At 37.9% G+C, this 18,451-nt stretch overlaps 1 protein-coding gene across 1 annotated transcript in view; it reads left to right on the forward strand.

Annotated features, from left to right (window-relative positions):
• Positions 1 to 17,715, forward strand: part of KCNC4 (potassium voltage-gated channel subfamily C member 4) — a 32,132-nt gene extending 14,417 nt beyond the window's left edge. Inside the window, exons 3-4 of the mRNA XM_026677927.2 lie at positions 408 to 593; positions 17,008 to 17,715. Coding sequence (XP_026533712.1) covers positions 408 to 593; positions 17,008 to 17,027 — 206 coding nt within the window. The 3' untranslated portion in view covers positions 17,028 to 17,715. The remainder of the gene's footprint in view (positions 1 to 407; positions 594 to 17,007) is intronic.
• The last annotated feature ends 736 nt before the right edge of the window (positions 17,716 to 18,451 follow it).

The raw sequence follows: 18,451 nt of genomic DNA on the forward strand, positions 1-18,451 counted from the left end.
CTACTCAAAATTTCCGCTACCAATTCTCCAGAACTGGTCAGAACCTGCTGAATACCACCTCTGGTTTTGACACTTTTCCTCCCTCAACATTGGTGGATTCACCAACTTGTATTGCTGAAAGGACTGAATCCAAAACTCCAGTCAAGAAGATGAGAAATTGATTCCAATATACTTTGGAAATGTCATTTAAGATGAAAATGCTGCCTGCCCTGGATTATGTCATATAATCTTTTATATCTAAATAAATTATTCATTTTCCTGTTGGCAAAGCAGGTGCAGATTTGGCATATTCTGGCTCCAAAGGTTGACCTTTCTTTCTTTCTTTCTTTCTTTCTTTCTTTCTTTCTTTCTTTCTTTCTTTCTTTCTTTCTTTCTTTCTTTCTTCTTTCTTTCTTTCTCCTTCTAAGACACCAAGCAGAATGGAGATGCCAATGTGGTTCAGTCAGATGAAGATCAACCTCTTTCTTCACCCCAAGAGGAGAAGCAGCTCATGAGGGGCTCAAGTACCAAGGACAAAAACAAGAAAGCAGCAACCTGTTTTCTCCTGAGCACTGGAGATTTCTCTTGTGCTTCTGATGGTAGCATCCGGAAAGGTATGAAAGATTCCAAGATCTGTGTTGGTGAATGGAGGGAAATCTGTGAAATATTAAATAATGTACAGTATATGGGGCAAGTTTTGCAGTTGGCTATAACTGACAAACAATGGCAATGCTAGCTACTTTTGAAAGTTGACCTCTCTGCACTTTCTTGGTCTGTAATAGAGTTGATTGGTAGAGACCCAAGCTATATTTCTAAAACCCCTCAAGCAATAGTGAACCTAAAAGTTATACCTTTTCCTCCCATTTTGTTTTTGGCCTTGTTTGACTTCTTTTTGCACTGGGTCTGGCAAGCAAGAAGGTGAGGACTAAGGGAAAAAAGGGTGGGAGAAGCAGCAGTTGCCTTCTCCCTCACTGCATTGTAAAGTTTAAATTATTATAATTTAAGCTTATGGAATAAAAGCCTTGGTTTGTGATGGCCACATGACAACCCCCCCAAACACATGTGATGGCTCTGCTCATGGGAACAATACCTATAATAACCTATATCTTATTCAAAAGAAGAAGAACCAATCCATGGCTAAGGCATTCCTAAACCACTTATACTTACAATCTTTTGTTTCATCTTGAGCTGTTAAGTTAGCAAAATTTAATCTTGCTTGCCCTTCAGAAGTTCAGATAACCCTCATAATTTCCAACTTCTTTCTGCTTGGGAATTCTGGAAATTGTATGCTATCCTTCACATCATGAAGTACCTGGTTGTAGAAGGCTGGCTTTAAGCTGTATGACTTCTAATGGAATTGAGTAGTTCTTGTCTACTTCTTTCTTTAGTCTTCATGAATCCTTGGGAGATAACATCTTTGATTATGAGATACCAAATGTATTTTTTATTCAAATATCAAATCTGTTTTTCCATTTCCATTTTATTTTTAATGTCATTTTGCATTGTACTTTAGTGTGTTTTATTCTTAGACACATATCTGGCACTATTGTAAAACCCAGCAAAGTGGAGGGAGGAAAAATAGCAAGGTTGGAAGATGGGATCATAGAGTAAAAACATTGCATTTTATGTACATAGGCATGGGGAAAATCAATGATTGCTTAACAAAGCATTTTCTGATTAAAAACAAATCTGAAATTGCATTCTTAAACAAGCCAGAACACAAAATGAAACACAGAGGGCAAAAGTAATTAGCAATGTATTTGGTACAAAGTAATGAAACAGCTTAGAGTAGATATACTCTTGTCTTAGAGGCAACATGTCACTGTTTCTTTTACCATTTCATTTTGTTTTTAACATCTAACCTTACAAAGAAGCTTAATGTCTATGGAGAATCTCAGTCATCCAGGTCATGATTGTCTTAAAGGTGCTTTTTTCAAGAGGCAACAGGACTTCCTTGTTTTCTGTGAAGACGTTTCGCTTCTCATCCATTCTTATTCTTGGATGAGAAGCGAATCGTCTTCAAATAAAACAAGAAAGTTCAGTTGCCTCTTGCAAAAAAACCCACCTTTGGGACAAAGAAGCTTAATGTTTTTTTCTTGAAGCATAATGTAGTTTTATGGATCAAGTGTGAACAGCCTAGCATAGTAGGATATCTGTATTTCTATAAAATCCAGCTTAATTTTGGTATCTCCAGATGGGTCTGAGATAGATTACCAGTCCCAAAACCTAGAAAGTCTTTGCTGGTCAATGTAGATATTACTGAGTTAAATGAATTTATTGGTTATAAAATGGCTTCCTGAGTTCTAGATAAATAATTGAGAGCCTGTTTTAATATCTGCAACATCTAGATATGAAGTTCACTCTATGCTGAACCTTTTGGATTCACACAGCAGACAGGGACATACATGACAGTCATCATAGATAGCATATCAAAATGAAGACTTGTGCATGTCATGGAAGAAACAATTTATAAAAAAAAACCCTTTGTAGATTATATTAATACTCAGATGTGGGTGAGGGAAGTTGCAATCAAGTCAGAGTGGAACACACCAAAAGCATATCAGCTTTCATGCTTCAAGTAGACCTCAGCTTAAAAATAATCAGGTCAAACCTCTTAGCTGCTTGGAAGAGAAATATATGAGCTGCTTGACTCTGTTTATTTCAATGTTACTCCTTTCCCAAATTATCTCTAAAATAATTAGGCTTTTAGGAGATAAAAGCTTGTCTATCCCTACTTTAACAGGATCAGGTGGTTTGGGACTAACAAATGAAAGAGTAAGACATATTTAGGGGAGACTGTTTTAAAGGGCAGTGGAACTTGTGGGGTGAGGATGGCAGATGGGAGCAGGAGGTGTTACATGTACCTTTTAAAAACTTACACTTTGCAAAGACTCTTTTATGGACTTTGGCAAGTTATATAATTATCATTTCTAAAGGGCAGGTGAACAAACTATGAGAGGCATATGCAGTCAAATATATACAGTGAATGTGCTTGTTTGCATAATCTAATATACAATATGAATTGCTCAAATTCATGCCTATGAATATAGAAGGATCTGATGTAAGTAAATATCATATAAGAGCATATGGATGGTTCTGGCTTCAAGCCATGATAGGCTTCCTATTTTCATAGTTTTTTATAGCTACGTGGAATCATGAATTTCATTAGGTTCACATTCTCCCAACTGTTGATAGCTGCCCACTCTTGTAACTTTTAGCAATCATAAACTAAAGGTAAATATGTGAGCAGACACATATAATTACTGAAATGAGTAATTGATCATAAGGCTAGGTAGTTCATTCCATGTGCATGGGTTCCTATATCACCACTTGTAACTGTGCAAGTAGCTGCATGAAGAATACTGAACTTCTAAAACAGTAGGATATGAGAGAATAATGTCTCCTGTCTTTCTGTGACACATCCAAACAGAAAATTCTTAGGAATACTAATGAAAAGAAATGTCTTTATATCTTTCTTTTTAATAGACTTCTTTTCATGGTTAAAACATAGCAAAAATATGGGGAAAACACAGGAAGTTACTCAGCCTATGTTTGAGGCAGGACACATACACAATAATGGATACATCTAAAAGCACTAATGATGGCACAATCTCTATGCATCCAGTCAGTTACTTGGCAACAAACAAATGCATTTTTATGCACTTAGAATGACTTTAACTGTACATAGTGCTGGGAAAGTTGCCTATCTAACTTATGCTGTTAAAAATCAGCACAAAAATTATTAAAATGAACTCTTCACAACAATTTACCATTTTCCTAACAGGTATGTCAGCGTAGCTTGCTACCAGACCCCATTGCTTCTGCCTGCTCTGGAGTTTCATATTTGTTCCTTCTGGACCTAAATTCCATTTAGAAAGATACAATTTGGTGCAATGTGATGATCTGCTAAAACCATACCTATATTTGCAGATTCTAGGTTAGTTATAGTTTGCTCTCTATGGTTCGTTTCCTTTTTGAAACCAACCATACTTTGGAGGTGGTAGGCAGTTTGTGGCACTCCAGATTATGCTGTGTTACACAATTCCTAGACTTATTGGCTATGGTACCTAGAAGTGCTGAGAGTCGCTGTATATTTCCATAGCATCTGGAGTGTGCTGATTTCCATGATTTGTATAGATGTAAAGATAAATTTGATTTTATTTTTTTTAAACAAGTTTTATTTTTCAAGACAAACACTTTCTCTTTCTGGGGTTAAAGTAATCACAAATCCTTTTCAAATATATTTTTGGAAGTTTTTAAACTCTTTGCAATTCTAGGCAATCTTCTCCTTATTTTCAAATTTTGCTCAGATTTTTTCACTCTCCTTCCCACTCACAGCCAAAAAGATTTTTTTTCCGGTGTCACTTTAGGAAGGAGAGTCGAACAAAGAAAAAAAACTTTTCCCTTTAGGGTATTCGCAGCTTGTAACTCTCGCAAGGAACAATAGATACTTAACAGCTTTCAAGGTTCCAAATAACTTTCTCCCGTCTTGTCCCAGCCAGAAGCAACTTTCACTTCTCTTTCAGCTCTCTCCCTCCTGCTCTTGCTTACCCGGCTGCAGCTTTCTTCGTGGCGGCCATTGCTGACCGCCGTTCCTCCGCCTCGGGAAAAGGGAGTTTAGCCAGCTGGGGAGGGGTTTGCGGTACCCCAAACCCCTTGCCGGATCCCCTATCTTCCGCTGCCTCTACAGGGCAGCTGTATCCCCAGATCCAAATGGATCGGGAAACCTTGGCAGTGAACGCAGCAGGATCGCACAGTGGCAAATCCCTGCCTCCGCCGAAAGCTAGCAAACCGGAAGGCCAAGATAAATTTGATTTTAGCTGAAGATACATCAGCTATTTTTCTCTGATTCTGCGAAAAAAGGACAGCTGCCATTTCAAAACCTTTATTCCATCCATTTGCTTCTTGCATTAACAGGTTGCCTTATAAAACCTAAACACAAAATATATAAAACTCAATAGGATGGTCGTGATGTCAGAGCACAAAATATTCTATTTTGTTCCTCTACTGCTCTTCTTGCCCACCTTACTGTGTTGTGTGTACTGTTAGTTTGACCCAGGACAGACTTGGGAACAGACAAAGCAAGTCAGCTTTTCTCCTCTGACATCACTGAACATAAGAAGAGACTTGGTGAAGTGTCCCAACGCTATTCACTCTTTTCCTTCTTCTCAACCTTCTTCCTCCTCAACCTTCTTCCTTGTCCTTCAGAGGGAAGGAAGGGATGGCACTAGGGGTCTTGAAATGATGCATCTGGCTTTAGAATGCAGTTGTTAAAGGGCTTCTCACTGAGAAACTGAAAGACAGTGTTTTAAAGAAGAGCATAAGTGGTGTCTGGTTGGTATGAAAGTCAAGAAGCACTTATAGCATTTTTACCTTGAAGTTATCATTGGGCAGAGATTTTCAATCCTAGAAAAAGAAAACCTAAATAATAATAATAATAATAATAATAAAGGTTTCTAGGAGATTGAGTGGAGAATCTCTATTATTCTGCTCCCTGTTTTGAAGGTGACCTATGTACCTCAGGTTCTAAAGCAGGGGTGTCCAACCTTGGCAACTTTAAGACTTGTGGACTTCAACTCCCAGAATTCCTCAGCCAGCTTTGCTACAAACTACTACAAACACTTCTTCCCACATCTCTGCCTTCCCTGGCATTAAAGTTACAAAAGAAATGACGAACAAATACCTAAGTGTGCCTTGATTGCACTTAGAATCAGCTGCTTTGTGGCAAGGCTTGCATAGCTTCTGGTAATGAGAGAGTCAGATCACTTAAGTCAGGGGTGTCCAACCTTGGCAACTTTAAGACTTGTGGACTTCAACTCCCAGAATTCCTCAGCCAGTTTGCTACAAACTACTACAAACACTTCTTCCCACATCTCTGCCTTCCCTGGCATTAAAGTTACAAAAGAAAGGAACAAATACCTAAGTGTGCCTTGATTGCACTAGAATCAGCTGCTTGTGGCAAGGTTGCATAGCTTCTGGTAATGAGAGAGTCAGATCACAAGTCGGGTGTCTGCACTTTAAGAAGTCTTAAAGTCTGCCAAGGTTGGAACTACCCCTGTTCTAAAGCATGGAAGGAGGCTGATCTTAAAATGCAAGATTTTCACCTTGGTGATAAATGCAATTTCACGTGTATAAGCCCTATGCTTTGATAGCTGTGAATGAATTCCTCTGCCTTGTACTGTGAGTAATATACTGTTTAAATCCAGCAGGTTTGTGAGGCATTTGTTCCATAACGGTGTGTTTTGGCATTGTGTGATTTGACTAATTAAGTGTATTCATTTGCTTATTAAGCTTTCAAGTCTCAGTAGGTAATGAGTCACGCAATAAATATGCTGAATGCTGTATACTTTTTATTCAGCTGAGGGAAAATAATGCCATTTCAGATAATTGGTGTAGTGATAAGGCACTGATATATGCAGCTCCTATTTTCATTGGGGTAGCTGAGAAGAAAATAATCATTATTTGTAATGGGCCCAACTATGGGCCAGACCCAGCGTGGGATACCGTGCATCAGTTTTGCAATCTGAAAGCCACGTAGCCTGCATTTCATTGCTTCATCAGTTTTGTGCATGTGCAAGTTCCTTCTATGCAGACTTTATGGAACTAAATTGGATTGAAAATAGCAACACTGTAGACTGAAAACATTTCCTTTGGTAGAACCCCAGTGTATAAACATTTCTGCAGATAATAAGGTTAAACATAACAAGTGGCCTGATTTAACGCAAAGGGTAGATTCGGAGTCCCCCTTTTTCTGAAAAGTTCAGTGAAATCTTTCTTTCAGCTTTAGATTCAGCCAGCCCAAATGTTCTGGTTAATCAAGGTGCAGGAAACTGTGTTCAAAACAGGAGGATAATATCATTAACCATTAAGATAGAATTTTACCTCCTGGAGTCATCTTTGCAATGTCAGTGCAAATAGAAGCAATGGAATACAGAATCTAATTCCCTTTTATTCATAATTCGGTCGTGTAATATATTTTATTCAAAGATTATAATTCTCAAAATTATAAGTCAGCATTCCAGTTTAAGTTTCTCAGCCAAAGCCTACTGTTTCCTTCCAAGCTTCTTTGCAAATGTGATTCTGCCAGAAAGACAAAAACCAAAGAATTCATGAGGATTATTCATTCATGTCTATAGTACTCAAAAGGAAAATACAGTCAAGTTAATGTAAATATTATAGGACTGGAATATGCTAATAATATGGAATATGCTAATAATGAGTGACTACAAAAGAGAACAAGACTTTTCAGTGCCTTGACTACAATTATTCATGACTCCTCAAAACAAAGCATATTTCTTGAAATTCCATTTATTAAACAGTCTGTCCACTTGTGCATGACAGTGCAAAGTGGTTTGAGATGGCAGCTACCATAACATCTTTGTTTTGGTTTTGGAACAGTTTGAGGGTTCAGCAGTCTTTCTCACCCAATTATATTTAAATAAAATTAAATGTATTTTCCTATGACATAATTACCTTTTGAAAATAAATTTTAAAAATTTCCAGTGATTTAGAAAAAATCAGTGCTGATAACTGCCATGCAAATCTTTATTCCAGAAACCCTAAAAGCAGCTGATGTAAAAGTAAAATAAAGATTACCCACTCACCTAAAGGAGATCGTTCTACTTTGTCTATTTTTTGTTACGGGTAGTCCTTGACTTACGACCACAATTGAGCCCAAAATTTCAATTGCTAAGCAGGACATTTGTTAAGTGAATTTTGCCCCACTTGTGCAACCTTTCCACCAACAGATGTTAAATAAATAATTGTGACGCGTTTGTTAAGTGAATCTGGCTTCCCCATTGATTTTGTTTGTCAGAAAGTTGCAAAAGATTAATGACTCGGGACACTGCAACCATGATAAACACATGTCAGTTGCCAAGAATCTGGGTTTTGATCATGTGACCACTGGAATACAGGTAGTCCTCAACTTACAATAGTTCATTTAGTGATTGTTCAAAGTTACAACGGCCCTGAAAAAAGTGACTTTTGACCGTTACAACCTTTGCAGCATCCCCATGATTGTGTGATCAAAATTCAGATGCATGGCAACTGGTTCATACTTACAACTGTTGCTGTGTCTCAAGGTCATGTGACTTTCTGACAAGCAGAGTCAATGGGGAAGCCGGATTCACTCAACAACCAGGTTACTAACTTATCAATTGCAGTGATTCATTTAACAACCGAGGCAAGAAAGATCGTAAAATGGGACAAAGCTCACTTAACAAATGTCTCACTTAACAACATCAATTTTGGGCTCAATTGTGGTCGTAAGTCAAGGACTACCTTTACTGCAATGGTTGTAAATGCAAAAAACAGTCATAAGTCATTTTTTTTTTGACTTAACAGTCATTTTTTTCAACGCTTTTGTATTGAATTTTGTATTTTCCTTTGTGAAGCTTCACTGAAATAATACCCAAACCAGCAGTGCACGTTAGACCTTTATGCCTGATCAGAATAATAGGATTCTGTGAAACAGAGAAAGTATAGTAGGTGCCATTTAGGGCTTCAAGTAGCTAACTCCTAATATCTGAGATGTGTGCATGCAAACTAAACATTGTAATGTTTTCACTTTGCAGGATATCAGAGAGCAATTGAGGCAGGCAGGAGGAAAATGTTCTACCTTTCTCATTCATATGCAAAGATACATTTTGCCTTTCCCGCGGTTTGAAAAAAAAAGAGTTTTGCACAAGCTTAAAGTTGGATTCTGTTTTGAAAGTTTGCTGTTTTTAATTTTACAACGTTTTAGCCAGGGTTATTGTAAATTTGTCACGCATTATTTTATATTTCTTTATATCTCATTGATTCATAACAAGTTCCTTCAGGAGTCTGAAATTTTAAATTTCAGCTGTTAGAGAAAACAGTAAAAATAGTTGGCAACTGCCCTTACATTAAGGCAATTTTATGATTGATTGATCAATTGATTAAATTTTTATGCTGTCCATCTCGCCTACAAGGTGATTGTTTTGCAGCAATATCTCCCTCTTCAATGTCAGGCGCTGCCCTTTGGTCTTGGGTCCTAATATACTAAATCAATTTAGTATATTTTTGCTTTGGAGTCCTTGGTGGTCTCTCAGTGTGGTTGTTTGCTTGCAAGCATTTCATTACCTGGCTAGATAACATCATCAGTCCTAGTGAGTGTGAGGTTTGCTCCCTTTTTATATGTGGTAGTTTGACCTGCCAGGTGTAATTTTTTTTCCTTGGTAGTTCTTATCACAAACTATAAAGGAGAAAACCATGCACACACCACCAATTCTGGCAGGACCACTGCATATAAACAGGAAGCAAACCCACAGATGCTAGCACTGATGTTACCCAGTTGGATAATGAAACATCTGTAAACAACAATAAAGCTTAGAAAGCACCAGACTCCATTGTTCAACTCTGGGTTACAGATATTATCTTCCATTGAAAGCGTTGCCTTTACAGGCTGACTCAGGTAGACAGGATGTGAGGCAAAGAGAGATGTATGAATGATTGGAGGGCTAGTACACCTGAGTAGTGATGGTTTAATGGCTAGCAGCTGTATAGATTTGGGCTTTTGCTATTCCTTGATTGGTATCCAGTGATTTGCACAAAATCGTTTCTTGCACTATTTGAAAGCAGGTTTCTTATCATCCAGTAGATAAATAGCAATTACCTATTTTTATAGCATTCAACAATAAAATAGAGGGTATGTGCATGCCCTTAAAACCTGGATTGAATTCAGCCGCAGTCTTCTTACTCATTCCTGATTAGACAGCTGTGGCCTTTTCTGAGACAGGAAGTTTAATCAAATTACCCCAGTGAGATTTCATCATTCCATGTATATGTTTTACAGACAATTTCCTCATAGTTATGCAGGATGCTTGTAAGGAAGCCAGTAAATTAAAAAAAATGCATGAATGGTTTTGTTATGCTTAACAATTTGCCAATCTTTTAGAAAACAACTTGGATTGTGGGTTGAAGAGGGGCGCATGATAGCAGGTGGGGGAATACTTAGGCTCCACATAAACATAGGTAGACAGAGGTTGTTATTTCTTTGGAATCTGGCACCAGACAGAAGTTGGGTATGAATCTGATCTCTGCTTAAAGCAAGGATGGGTCTTTACCCTTCTGACATTAAGAAACTTTAGTGCAGGGGTCTCCAACCTTGGCAACTTTAAGCCTGGCGGACTTCAACTCCCAGAATTGACCTGGCTGGGGAATTCTGGGAGTTGAAGTTGTCAGGCTTAAAGTTGCAAAGGTTGGAGACCCTTGCTTTAGTGCACCAAGTATTTTTAATCAGCAAGGACAATATTGTTTGAGCCAGTGTTTATTAGAAGTGACATGTAGCCCCACTATGCAATTTTTAGACTTGGCATTATGCAACTTAGTGTACAAAGCATGACTAATATCCCTGCTGTTTTGAGAACAAAAACTAGAGTTAGGGAGTAAGACACCAGAAAGCTTAGCAGAAGCTTTTTAATAGTAGTAAGATCAGCCCTGATAAGTGAAGAGAGCAGCACGGTTAGATATTAATCAAATGGATTCTGCTAACTGTTAAAAGTGTTATTTGAATTGTTATAAGAAAAAAACTGTTGGAAAGCCAATGATGATTGAATCCTAAAGCTCTTGAACTCAGATCTCAGTTCATTCTAGTATTTCCTTCTTAAATATAGGAAGGAGAGCAAAACTATATGAATGAATATTTCCACACTACCACTATTTTTGTTCTCCAGTTTTCCCAGAACAATTCAAAGACAACTTGTGATCATCTTATTTTCTGCTTTCTTCAAATTCTGAAGGCACAACAACACTTTGAGTCATTCAGAGTTCATCTCTAGGAAATCAAGAATGGTACAAATGTACCAGGATGGTACAAAAATTTGAACACTGTCCCATTCCTTGAGCTATCATCAGTCCCGGATCAACAAACATGTTTTCATCTCTACTCCACACAAAAGAGAAATGAGTTAAATTGATGGTGGCCTGCATCCAGCTATATTTTCAGTCGGTGTTCTTTTCCTTTTTATTGTTTACAAATAAATACTGAATGGTTGACCTTCAGGAAAAACTCTTAGTTGCAAAGATGCCTTTCCTCGGTTACTCTGAAAAGCCTCCTGCAAGTTACCACGATGAAACTATAGCATGTTAGCATTTCTGCAACCAGGGCTTTCTCCATTATTTCTAAGCATTCTTGCAAATTTACTAGGGTAGCTGGAATGGGAGTGGGGGAAGTAATTGTCTGGCATGCTTACAGAGAAGTACCAGGAACAAAATATAGAAGCTGCATAAAGATGGCTGCTTTGAGATGTTGGTGAGGCAAGGCCTCCCAGCAACAGAAAAATAGGCTACCTATAGAATTAAAATATTACAAATGGAAATTTTAGCTGTAGCTGAGCCAACGACACAGATGACTGTGTGGGATTGTACAGGCACAGAGTTGGTTTTTGGAATGGTGCAAAGACACTGTATAATTCAATTGTACCCATATACATTTACACTGTTTTATGTAGATCTCTAGTAGGAAAACAAGGCAGATATGAATTGACATTGAAGAGGTGCAGAACATCTGTTGATTTGAGAGACCCCAGCATGCATTGCTTGGCATGTTGAAGGCTATGTTTCAAAAGTGAGTGTTCTTTAGCCTTCCATAAATTCTACAATATGCAAAAAAGATACAACATTTTCAACCTGGTGGGTCATTGTGGTGGGTCCACAGAAGGAATGATGATAGACAATATTTTTGCATTTCTGATCCCGGGGAACATTATGTTTCCAGCAAATTATCCAACCACAATATATATTACAGCAAACATATCAGCAGGACATGCTAAAATAGCTTGGCTGCTGTGTCTCCATCATATTTATCATTCAGAAATACATTGATTCTAATCATGGAGCCTCCTTTGACATGAGTAACACTGACAGACCAGGCTCCTGGAAAATTAGTCTGATCGTTTTAAAACACACAGTGTAGCCTTTGTATATACCATTGGGTCAATTTACTTTGTCCAGAGACACAATGGGTATGTGAAATAGTTTCAATATGAATATTTAATTCTTAAATACCTTTGTTTTCTCAGAGGGACACAAAGAGAGTGGAGAAAATGGAAATTATGAGGGTGTTAGCTAGCCAATATGCTTAAAAGTCATAGCAGTAATTGAGCTGCCCAGAAATCATCTGTGCTAGTGGTTTTCCTGCCTTGCCACTCAGATTCCTTTCGTGCTTAAAAACAGGACATCAGTTAGTGTTCGCTTATTGTAATAAATAGATATTTGGATCAAGAACAGTCTTAGCAGAAAAAGCAAGCCTTTTAATTCCTGCAGCATCTATGGAAACACAGAACTGTCAATCTGAGTTGCCTCTCAAATGTTCGTCTAGTTTTACCCCTTTCAGCAAAAAAAAAAAAAAATCATAACCAAATATACCCAAAAGATTAGGCTACAAAGTTAGATGTGTGCAAATGCCTTGGTTTGAATGGAGTGTATTCATTTTGTATAAGAGTGTTTTTTTTAAAAATGTTCAGGACTAGAATAGAAATCAGTTAAGTTTGAGGAGCGGATTCTGAAAAATACAATTTCCTGTACACTTACTAGGGAATATCCTGCAGAACTTATTTTTGAAGGAACACGGAGAAGTTCAGGTTGCAAGTTCTTTATCCTCGCAATCTCCACTCCCTCTTCTGAATAGAGTAATAGCTTAGAGAGAGGCGTCTGGTTGATATACATCAAAAATCCCAACAGATTCAACTAAGATTGGAAAGGCTCCAGCCTGGCATTCTATATTGCTACTAGTGGTCTGTGCAGATAATGAACGATGTAGACCAATATCTGACTTAATATAAAAACAGCTTACTGAGTGCAGTGACCTCCGGTGTCAGCCACCCGAGTTTTGCAAAGCTCACCCTCCAGCAATTCTATGTGAAACTTTAAAGTCAAAGCAAACATAATTAAGTTACTTTTAGTTCTTATTTTCATTGTAGATTACTTGAATTTAATTGTTCCTAGATGTCTTCTTTCAGCAAAACAGGGACATAATGAAAGAAACTGAGGACTGGTTCACTTTTATAGGACTTGCTTTGTCTATCTGTGTGTAGTTATGTGTGAGGCATTTGTGTACTCTTTTGTGTATAACAAGTACATTGTACTGCTATGGCTAAATAACATTTATATTGTTTTAATGCAAGATAGGGTTGTCAAGGTTGTGACTGACGATCCCAACCACACCAGCAAATCGAGATGATCAGATCTCTTTAAGCATAACTTTATTGAGTACATCATTTCGGCATGCTTAAAGCAAAGTCAACTCTTTAACTAGTTCCTGTGGTTTTTGCCTAATTAAAGAATGAATTCTTTCCTCCCCTCCCTCTACCAGGTCATATTGTCCAATTAGGAGTTCTGGTGTGACTATGGCAATTCTTTCAGGCCTTTGCCAAGCATCTGTTGAGATGACCTTGGTTCCCACCAGATGGTTTCTTGTTGTCTGGGCTGGCATTCCAAACCTCTTTATTTATTTTATTTATTTATTTGGTTTGTCAATTGCCTACAAGATAATAGGTATAAGTAAAAACATAGTTATGAATACATAGCTACATATAAGAAAAATAAAAGAAACAATAGGACAGGGACGATAGGCACGATGGTGCGCTTATGCATGCCCCCTACAGACCTCTTAGGAAAGGGGTAAGGTCAATAGTAGACAGTCTAAGGTTAAAGTTTTTGGGGTTTGGGGAAGAAACCACAGAGTCAGGTAGAGTATTTCAGACATTGAACACTCTGTTGCTGAAGTCGTATTTCTTGCAATTAAGTTTGGTGCGATTAACCTTGAGTTTGTATCTATTGTTTGCTCTAGTGTTGTTATGGTTGAAGCTGAAGTATTCATTGACAGGTAGGACATTGCAATGTATGATTTTATATACTATACTTAGATTGGACCGAAGGCGGCATAGTTCTAGGTTTTCTAGGTCTAGAACTTCAAGTCTGGTGGCACAAGGTATTCTGCAACGAGTAGAGGAGTGGAGAACTCTTCTTGTGAAATATTTCTGGACTTTCTCAACTGTGTTAATATCAGATACGTAATGTGGGTTCCAGACTGATGAGCTGTATTCGAGTATTGGTCTAGCAAATGTTTTGTATGCTCTAGTTATTAGTGTAATATTACCAGAGAAAAAGCTACGTAAGATTAGATGAACAACTCTTAATGCCTTTTTGGCTATGTAGTTACAGTGGGCTCTAGCACTTAGATCATTTGAGATGAGTACTCCAAGGTCCTTGACAGAGTTTGGATCATCAACAAGGTCTTGACTATTCAGCCTGTATTTTATTTTCTGATTTTTTTTGCCAATATGTAAGACAGAACATTTGTTTGTTGAGATTTGAAGTTGCCATTTGTTTGACCATTCTGATATATAGTCGAGGTCTTTTTGAAGGGTAGCAGTATTGTCTGTGGTGTTGAATAGCTTTACATCGTCAGTGAAGAGGACGCAGTTGCTCTTAATATGATCACAGAGGTCATTTATGTAGAGTATGAAGAGAGTTGGTCCTAGAACACCACTGTTGAGGTACAGAATTTCATAGGACGCTCCCAATTTTAACCATTTGTTGTCTGTTTGACAGGCATGCTTCTGTCCAGTTATGCAGGTGTCCAGAGATACCATAAGATTTTAGTTTTAGGAGTAGTTTGTCGTGTACCACTGAATCAAAGGCTTTACAGAAGTCTATGTAGATTGCATCTATTGCTTTGCCCTGATCGAGTTGTATAGTCTATATGTTTTTGCAGTGTAAGAGTTGCAGATTGCAGGATAGTTTTTTTCTTTCCTCCCCCCACCCCCGCCCAATACTCTGTGGCAAGCTGAGAAACGAAAAAATGTCTGCGACAGCAGGCCATGTTTTGAAGTTTGACAAGGGCCTTCTATGTATTTTGAACTGGTTGACTATTCCTGGTTTATACTCTTCAACCCCACATCTCCACATCCATCTATTACAAGCTGCTCTACTAACTTGGAGCTTTAAGATCTCAGATGCTAAGGTAGTGCTTTGATTGCCAAGATCTGCAAGTTCAGATTACTGATATACTTTTTTGATTTTTTTGATTACTGTTTCATCCCTAATTCCCGCCCCACAGATTTGCCCTTTATTAGCGATGTGAGATTTTAGAAGCAATATTAGATTTGCATAGATTTCCTCTTTCATAGAGATGTTCCAGTCTGCTTAGAGCAAGCTCAACACAGCTGTCCACTACTTAGCTTGAGCTTTGTATAAGTGAAAGAGCTATTAGAGATTAAACACTTGTCCTTAGAACTAAAGTGATTTTTAACTGAGGCACTTCCAGCTGCAAGCCAGGGTGATTAATCATCCAGTGATGCAGTGTTGACATGTGAATCAGCTGGAGTGATTTCTGATCATAACTGACTATAATAAAAAAAACAACATAGACGATACTGTGCAATAATATGAAACTCTGGAAGTTTCAGTCCCTTCAACTGGCTTTGCTATTTTTTTTTTTTTCAAATCTAACAGCAACTGTTTAATAGGATGAAATTTAACCAATAAACTTTTCCCCAACAAAAAACTCCAGTTCTGTAGAGAGCAGGCTTAGTTCAGCCCCTTGAGGCATATTGTTCCATCAGGGAAAACTTATGTTCAGAGCGTTCTCATTCTCTTCTCATAAGAGATAATGCTGTAATATCAGCAGTGGAAGGGAGAAGAGTTATCTGTTAATGGTTTCCTTTTAACTTCAAAGAAGAGGTTGGCCTGCCAATTAAAGCTATGAATTAAAAATCCACTCATTTAATTATCAGCTGGATGTTCTTAAAGTTAGACATACCACCATCATCACTTGCAAGCTTTCCAACCGGCTTCTGACAAGTAAAATTCAATGGTGAAATCCAGCTACACTTAATAACCCCATGATTCACTTAGTAACTGCAGGGATTTGTTTAACAACCATGGCAAAAAAAAGGTCATAAAACCAGGTGCAACTCACTTAACCACCCTGCTTAGCAATGGAAATTTTTGCCCCAATTGTGGTCAAAAGTAGCTTGGGTGGCTACCTGAGTAGCTTGGGTTACAGTTTCTCCAAAAGGAAAGAATATTTTCAGGGACTAATTAGCCCTGGTGATGCAGTAGTTAGAATTCAGTGTTGCAAGCTAACTCTGCCCACTGCCAGGAATTTGATCCTGACTGGCTGTGTTTGGTATTTCTGTACACATTAGGTGTCATATTCTACATAACCTAGATTGCTGAAGGCTGTGTTATAAGTCTGTTTGCTGTTATTTACTTCACTAATACTGAAATGTTTTGAAACTGCATGAATTAGTTATCCCTCTTTATTAAGCTGCAAGAATGGCATTCTTACTATATCATTTGATTTAAGTTCCAATGTCCTAAACTTTTATTAAACTAATGCTGAAGTAAATGGTCACTGCAGATTTAATGTGTTAGCCAGATGTGTTCCAGAACAATATTCATACAGTCAAAAATGTGTGTGTGTGCGGGTGGTGGTGGTGTTGTCACCTTTCTTTTTGTGAGCTGATGCTACCACGTAAGTATCTGGTGATCCTTCTACTAGTAGGAGATGGAAATGTGGTGTGATAGAAGTTTCTAGATATTGGCTACCTAGAGCTAATAATGAAAATGCTCTGTGTGTAGTTGGTCAGATATAGTGCCCTCAGTTTTCGCTGTGCTTTTGTCTTATTCTTCTTGGTAAGCCAAGCCACCCTATGTGCATCCGGGCATTTTCTGAAGCCTTTAGAAAGCTGAATGAATCATCACAGCTCTTCCCTTTGAAGCAGCTTTGGAACCTCTAGAAGAAAGTTCCCATTTTTCTCATTTCATGTAGCTATAAATAAGTTTATTTTAAGTCCATTCAAGTCCCAGTAGTCAATGGGAAGCAAATGATATTAAATAGTGTTGTCAGTGCTAGATCTATTCAATCAAAGCTAACCCCAAGGCAAACTTCAGCCATGAGACAGAAAGGAACTTAAAAGGGGGATTGGTTGGGTTTTATTTTATTGCCTGCTTGTCATCTTTTACTGTGAAAGAATCTGAAAATCCTTGTTTTTTCAGGACTCTTGAATCCTCAGTGACTGTCACTAGAAGCTGGGATTGGCTCAAGAAATTTTCCTGTTAAAAATGTATACAAGGAGAATGTAAGTTGGAAGGACCCATCAATTTGCTGTAATCCTGCTTGCTGTGTATTCAATATATAAAAATGTATCAGGCATTCAGGGTTACTCCATATTATCAATGTCGAGATGGGCTGTCAACCAGTACAAGCATTTGAACTGTTTCACAATCAGCATTTTGTTGTGTGGACCAACTTGTTGGCCAACGTTGCTGCTATTTCACTGTAGAAATTTGAGTGGTTCCTGGACTTCATTGCAGATGGACACTGCTAATCTTAGGTACCTTCCAGCAGACTCCTGCAGATGCTTCAACATGTAAGTGCCAACCTAGCATTGTCTGCAGATAGCATTTAGTTTTTAGACTCTACTATGTGTATTCCTGGCTTCTTCAGTAGGAAATTCCCTTTCTGTATATGATATTCATGGAACTATTTGGGAATTTCAAGCTACAAGATGTTGCAAGGTGAAAGTAGCTTGTGGGTGTATTTAAGGAAAAAGAAGAACCATTAGACTGTCCCCACCTCCCCCCAGTGCTGTTACTGCATTCCCAGACAGTATTTAGTACTATTATCTTCTGTACTGTAAATATGGCTCTTCTTGTCAAACTATAAAACAGTCTTAATAAAAAGATCTGGGAACTGAATTACAACTTTGGGTATTTTTCTGTTGCCTTTTTAAAAATAACTTGTTTGATGAACCCCCACAACTAGTATAAAGATTGTCACGACAGTGATACAGATCTTGATTATCAACACAAGACCCTTTGCATTCCTGTCATAGCCTCTCACACTCTCCAGCACAGTCCCTGAGAAATCAAGTCTCAGAAACCTTCTGGAGCAGAAACTGATCTTCTCAATACTTTATCAACTGCTCGATAGCTCCTTTAATTGAAAATGTTGTACGGTACTATGTTAGCTCTTTCTGAAATAGCCAACAGAAGTTAGGTCTTCAGCCAAGGTTCTCAAAAAAAAATGAGACTCTCAGTATGAACAGCTCCAGTGGGATTGCCATAAGTCACCCAGGAAAGAACAAGATATCTCCACTTTAAAAAAAAAATTAACAATAGTTGCATAGGTTTTGGGGGACTTATCCCAATCCTTCCCACTCTGGCCATTTTATTTCAGAAGCTACAATTTCTTTAAGGGTAGGGGACAAGTAGCATAAAGTTATCTGCAGATGTTCCCTATCAGAACAAGAAGCAGTGAGGAATTATTTTAACCAGAAAAACAGCTTGCTATGGAAAAAGTAACCTTTGGTTGCTATGTCTACAATTAATATAAAAATAAAAGACTAGATGCACAATGCAGGGATCTTCCAAATTACATCTAATTTACTCCATCTAAACCTTTAATATGTTGGTAATAATAATAATAATAACAATAACA

This window comes from Notechis scutatus, chromosome 3, assembly GCF_049901735.1.
Source record: "Notechis scutatus isolate UNSWTSFEM ecotype Mainland chromosome 3, rNotScu1.2, whole genome shotgun sequence".
Lineage (NCBI taxonomy): Eukaryota > Metazoa > Chordata > Lepidosauria > Squamata > Elapidae > Notechis > Notechis scutatus.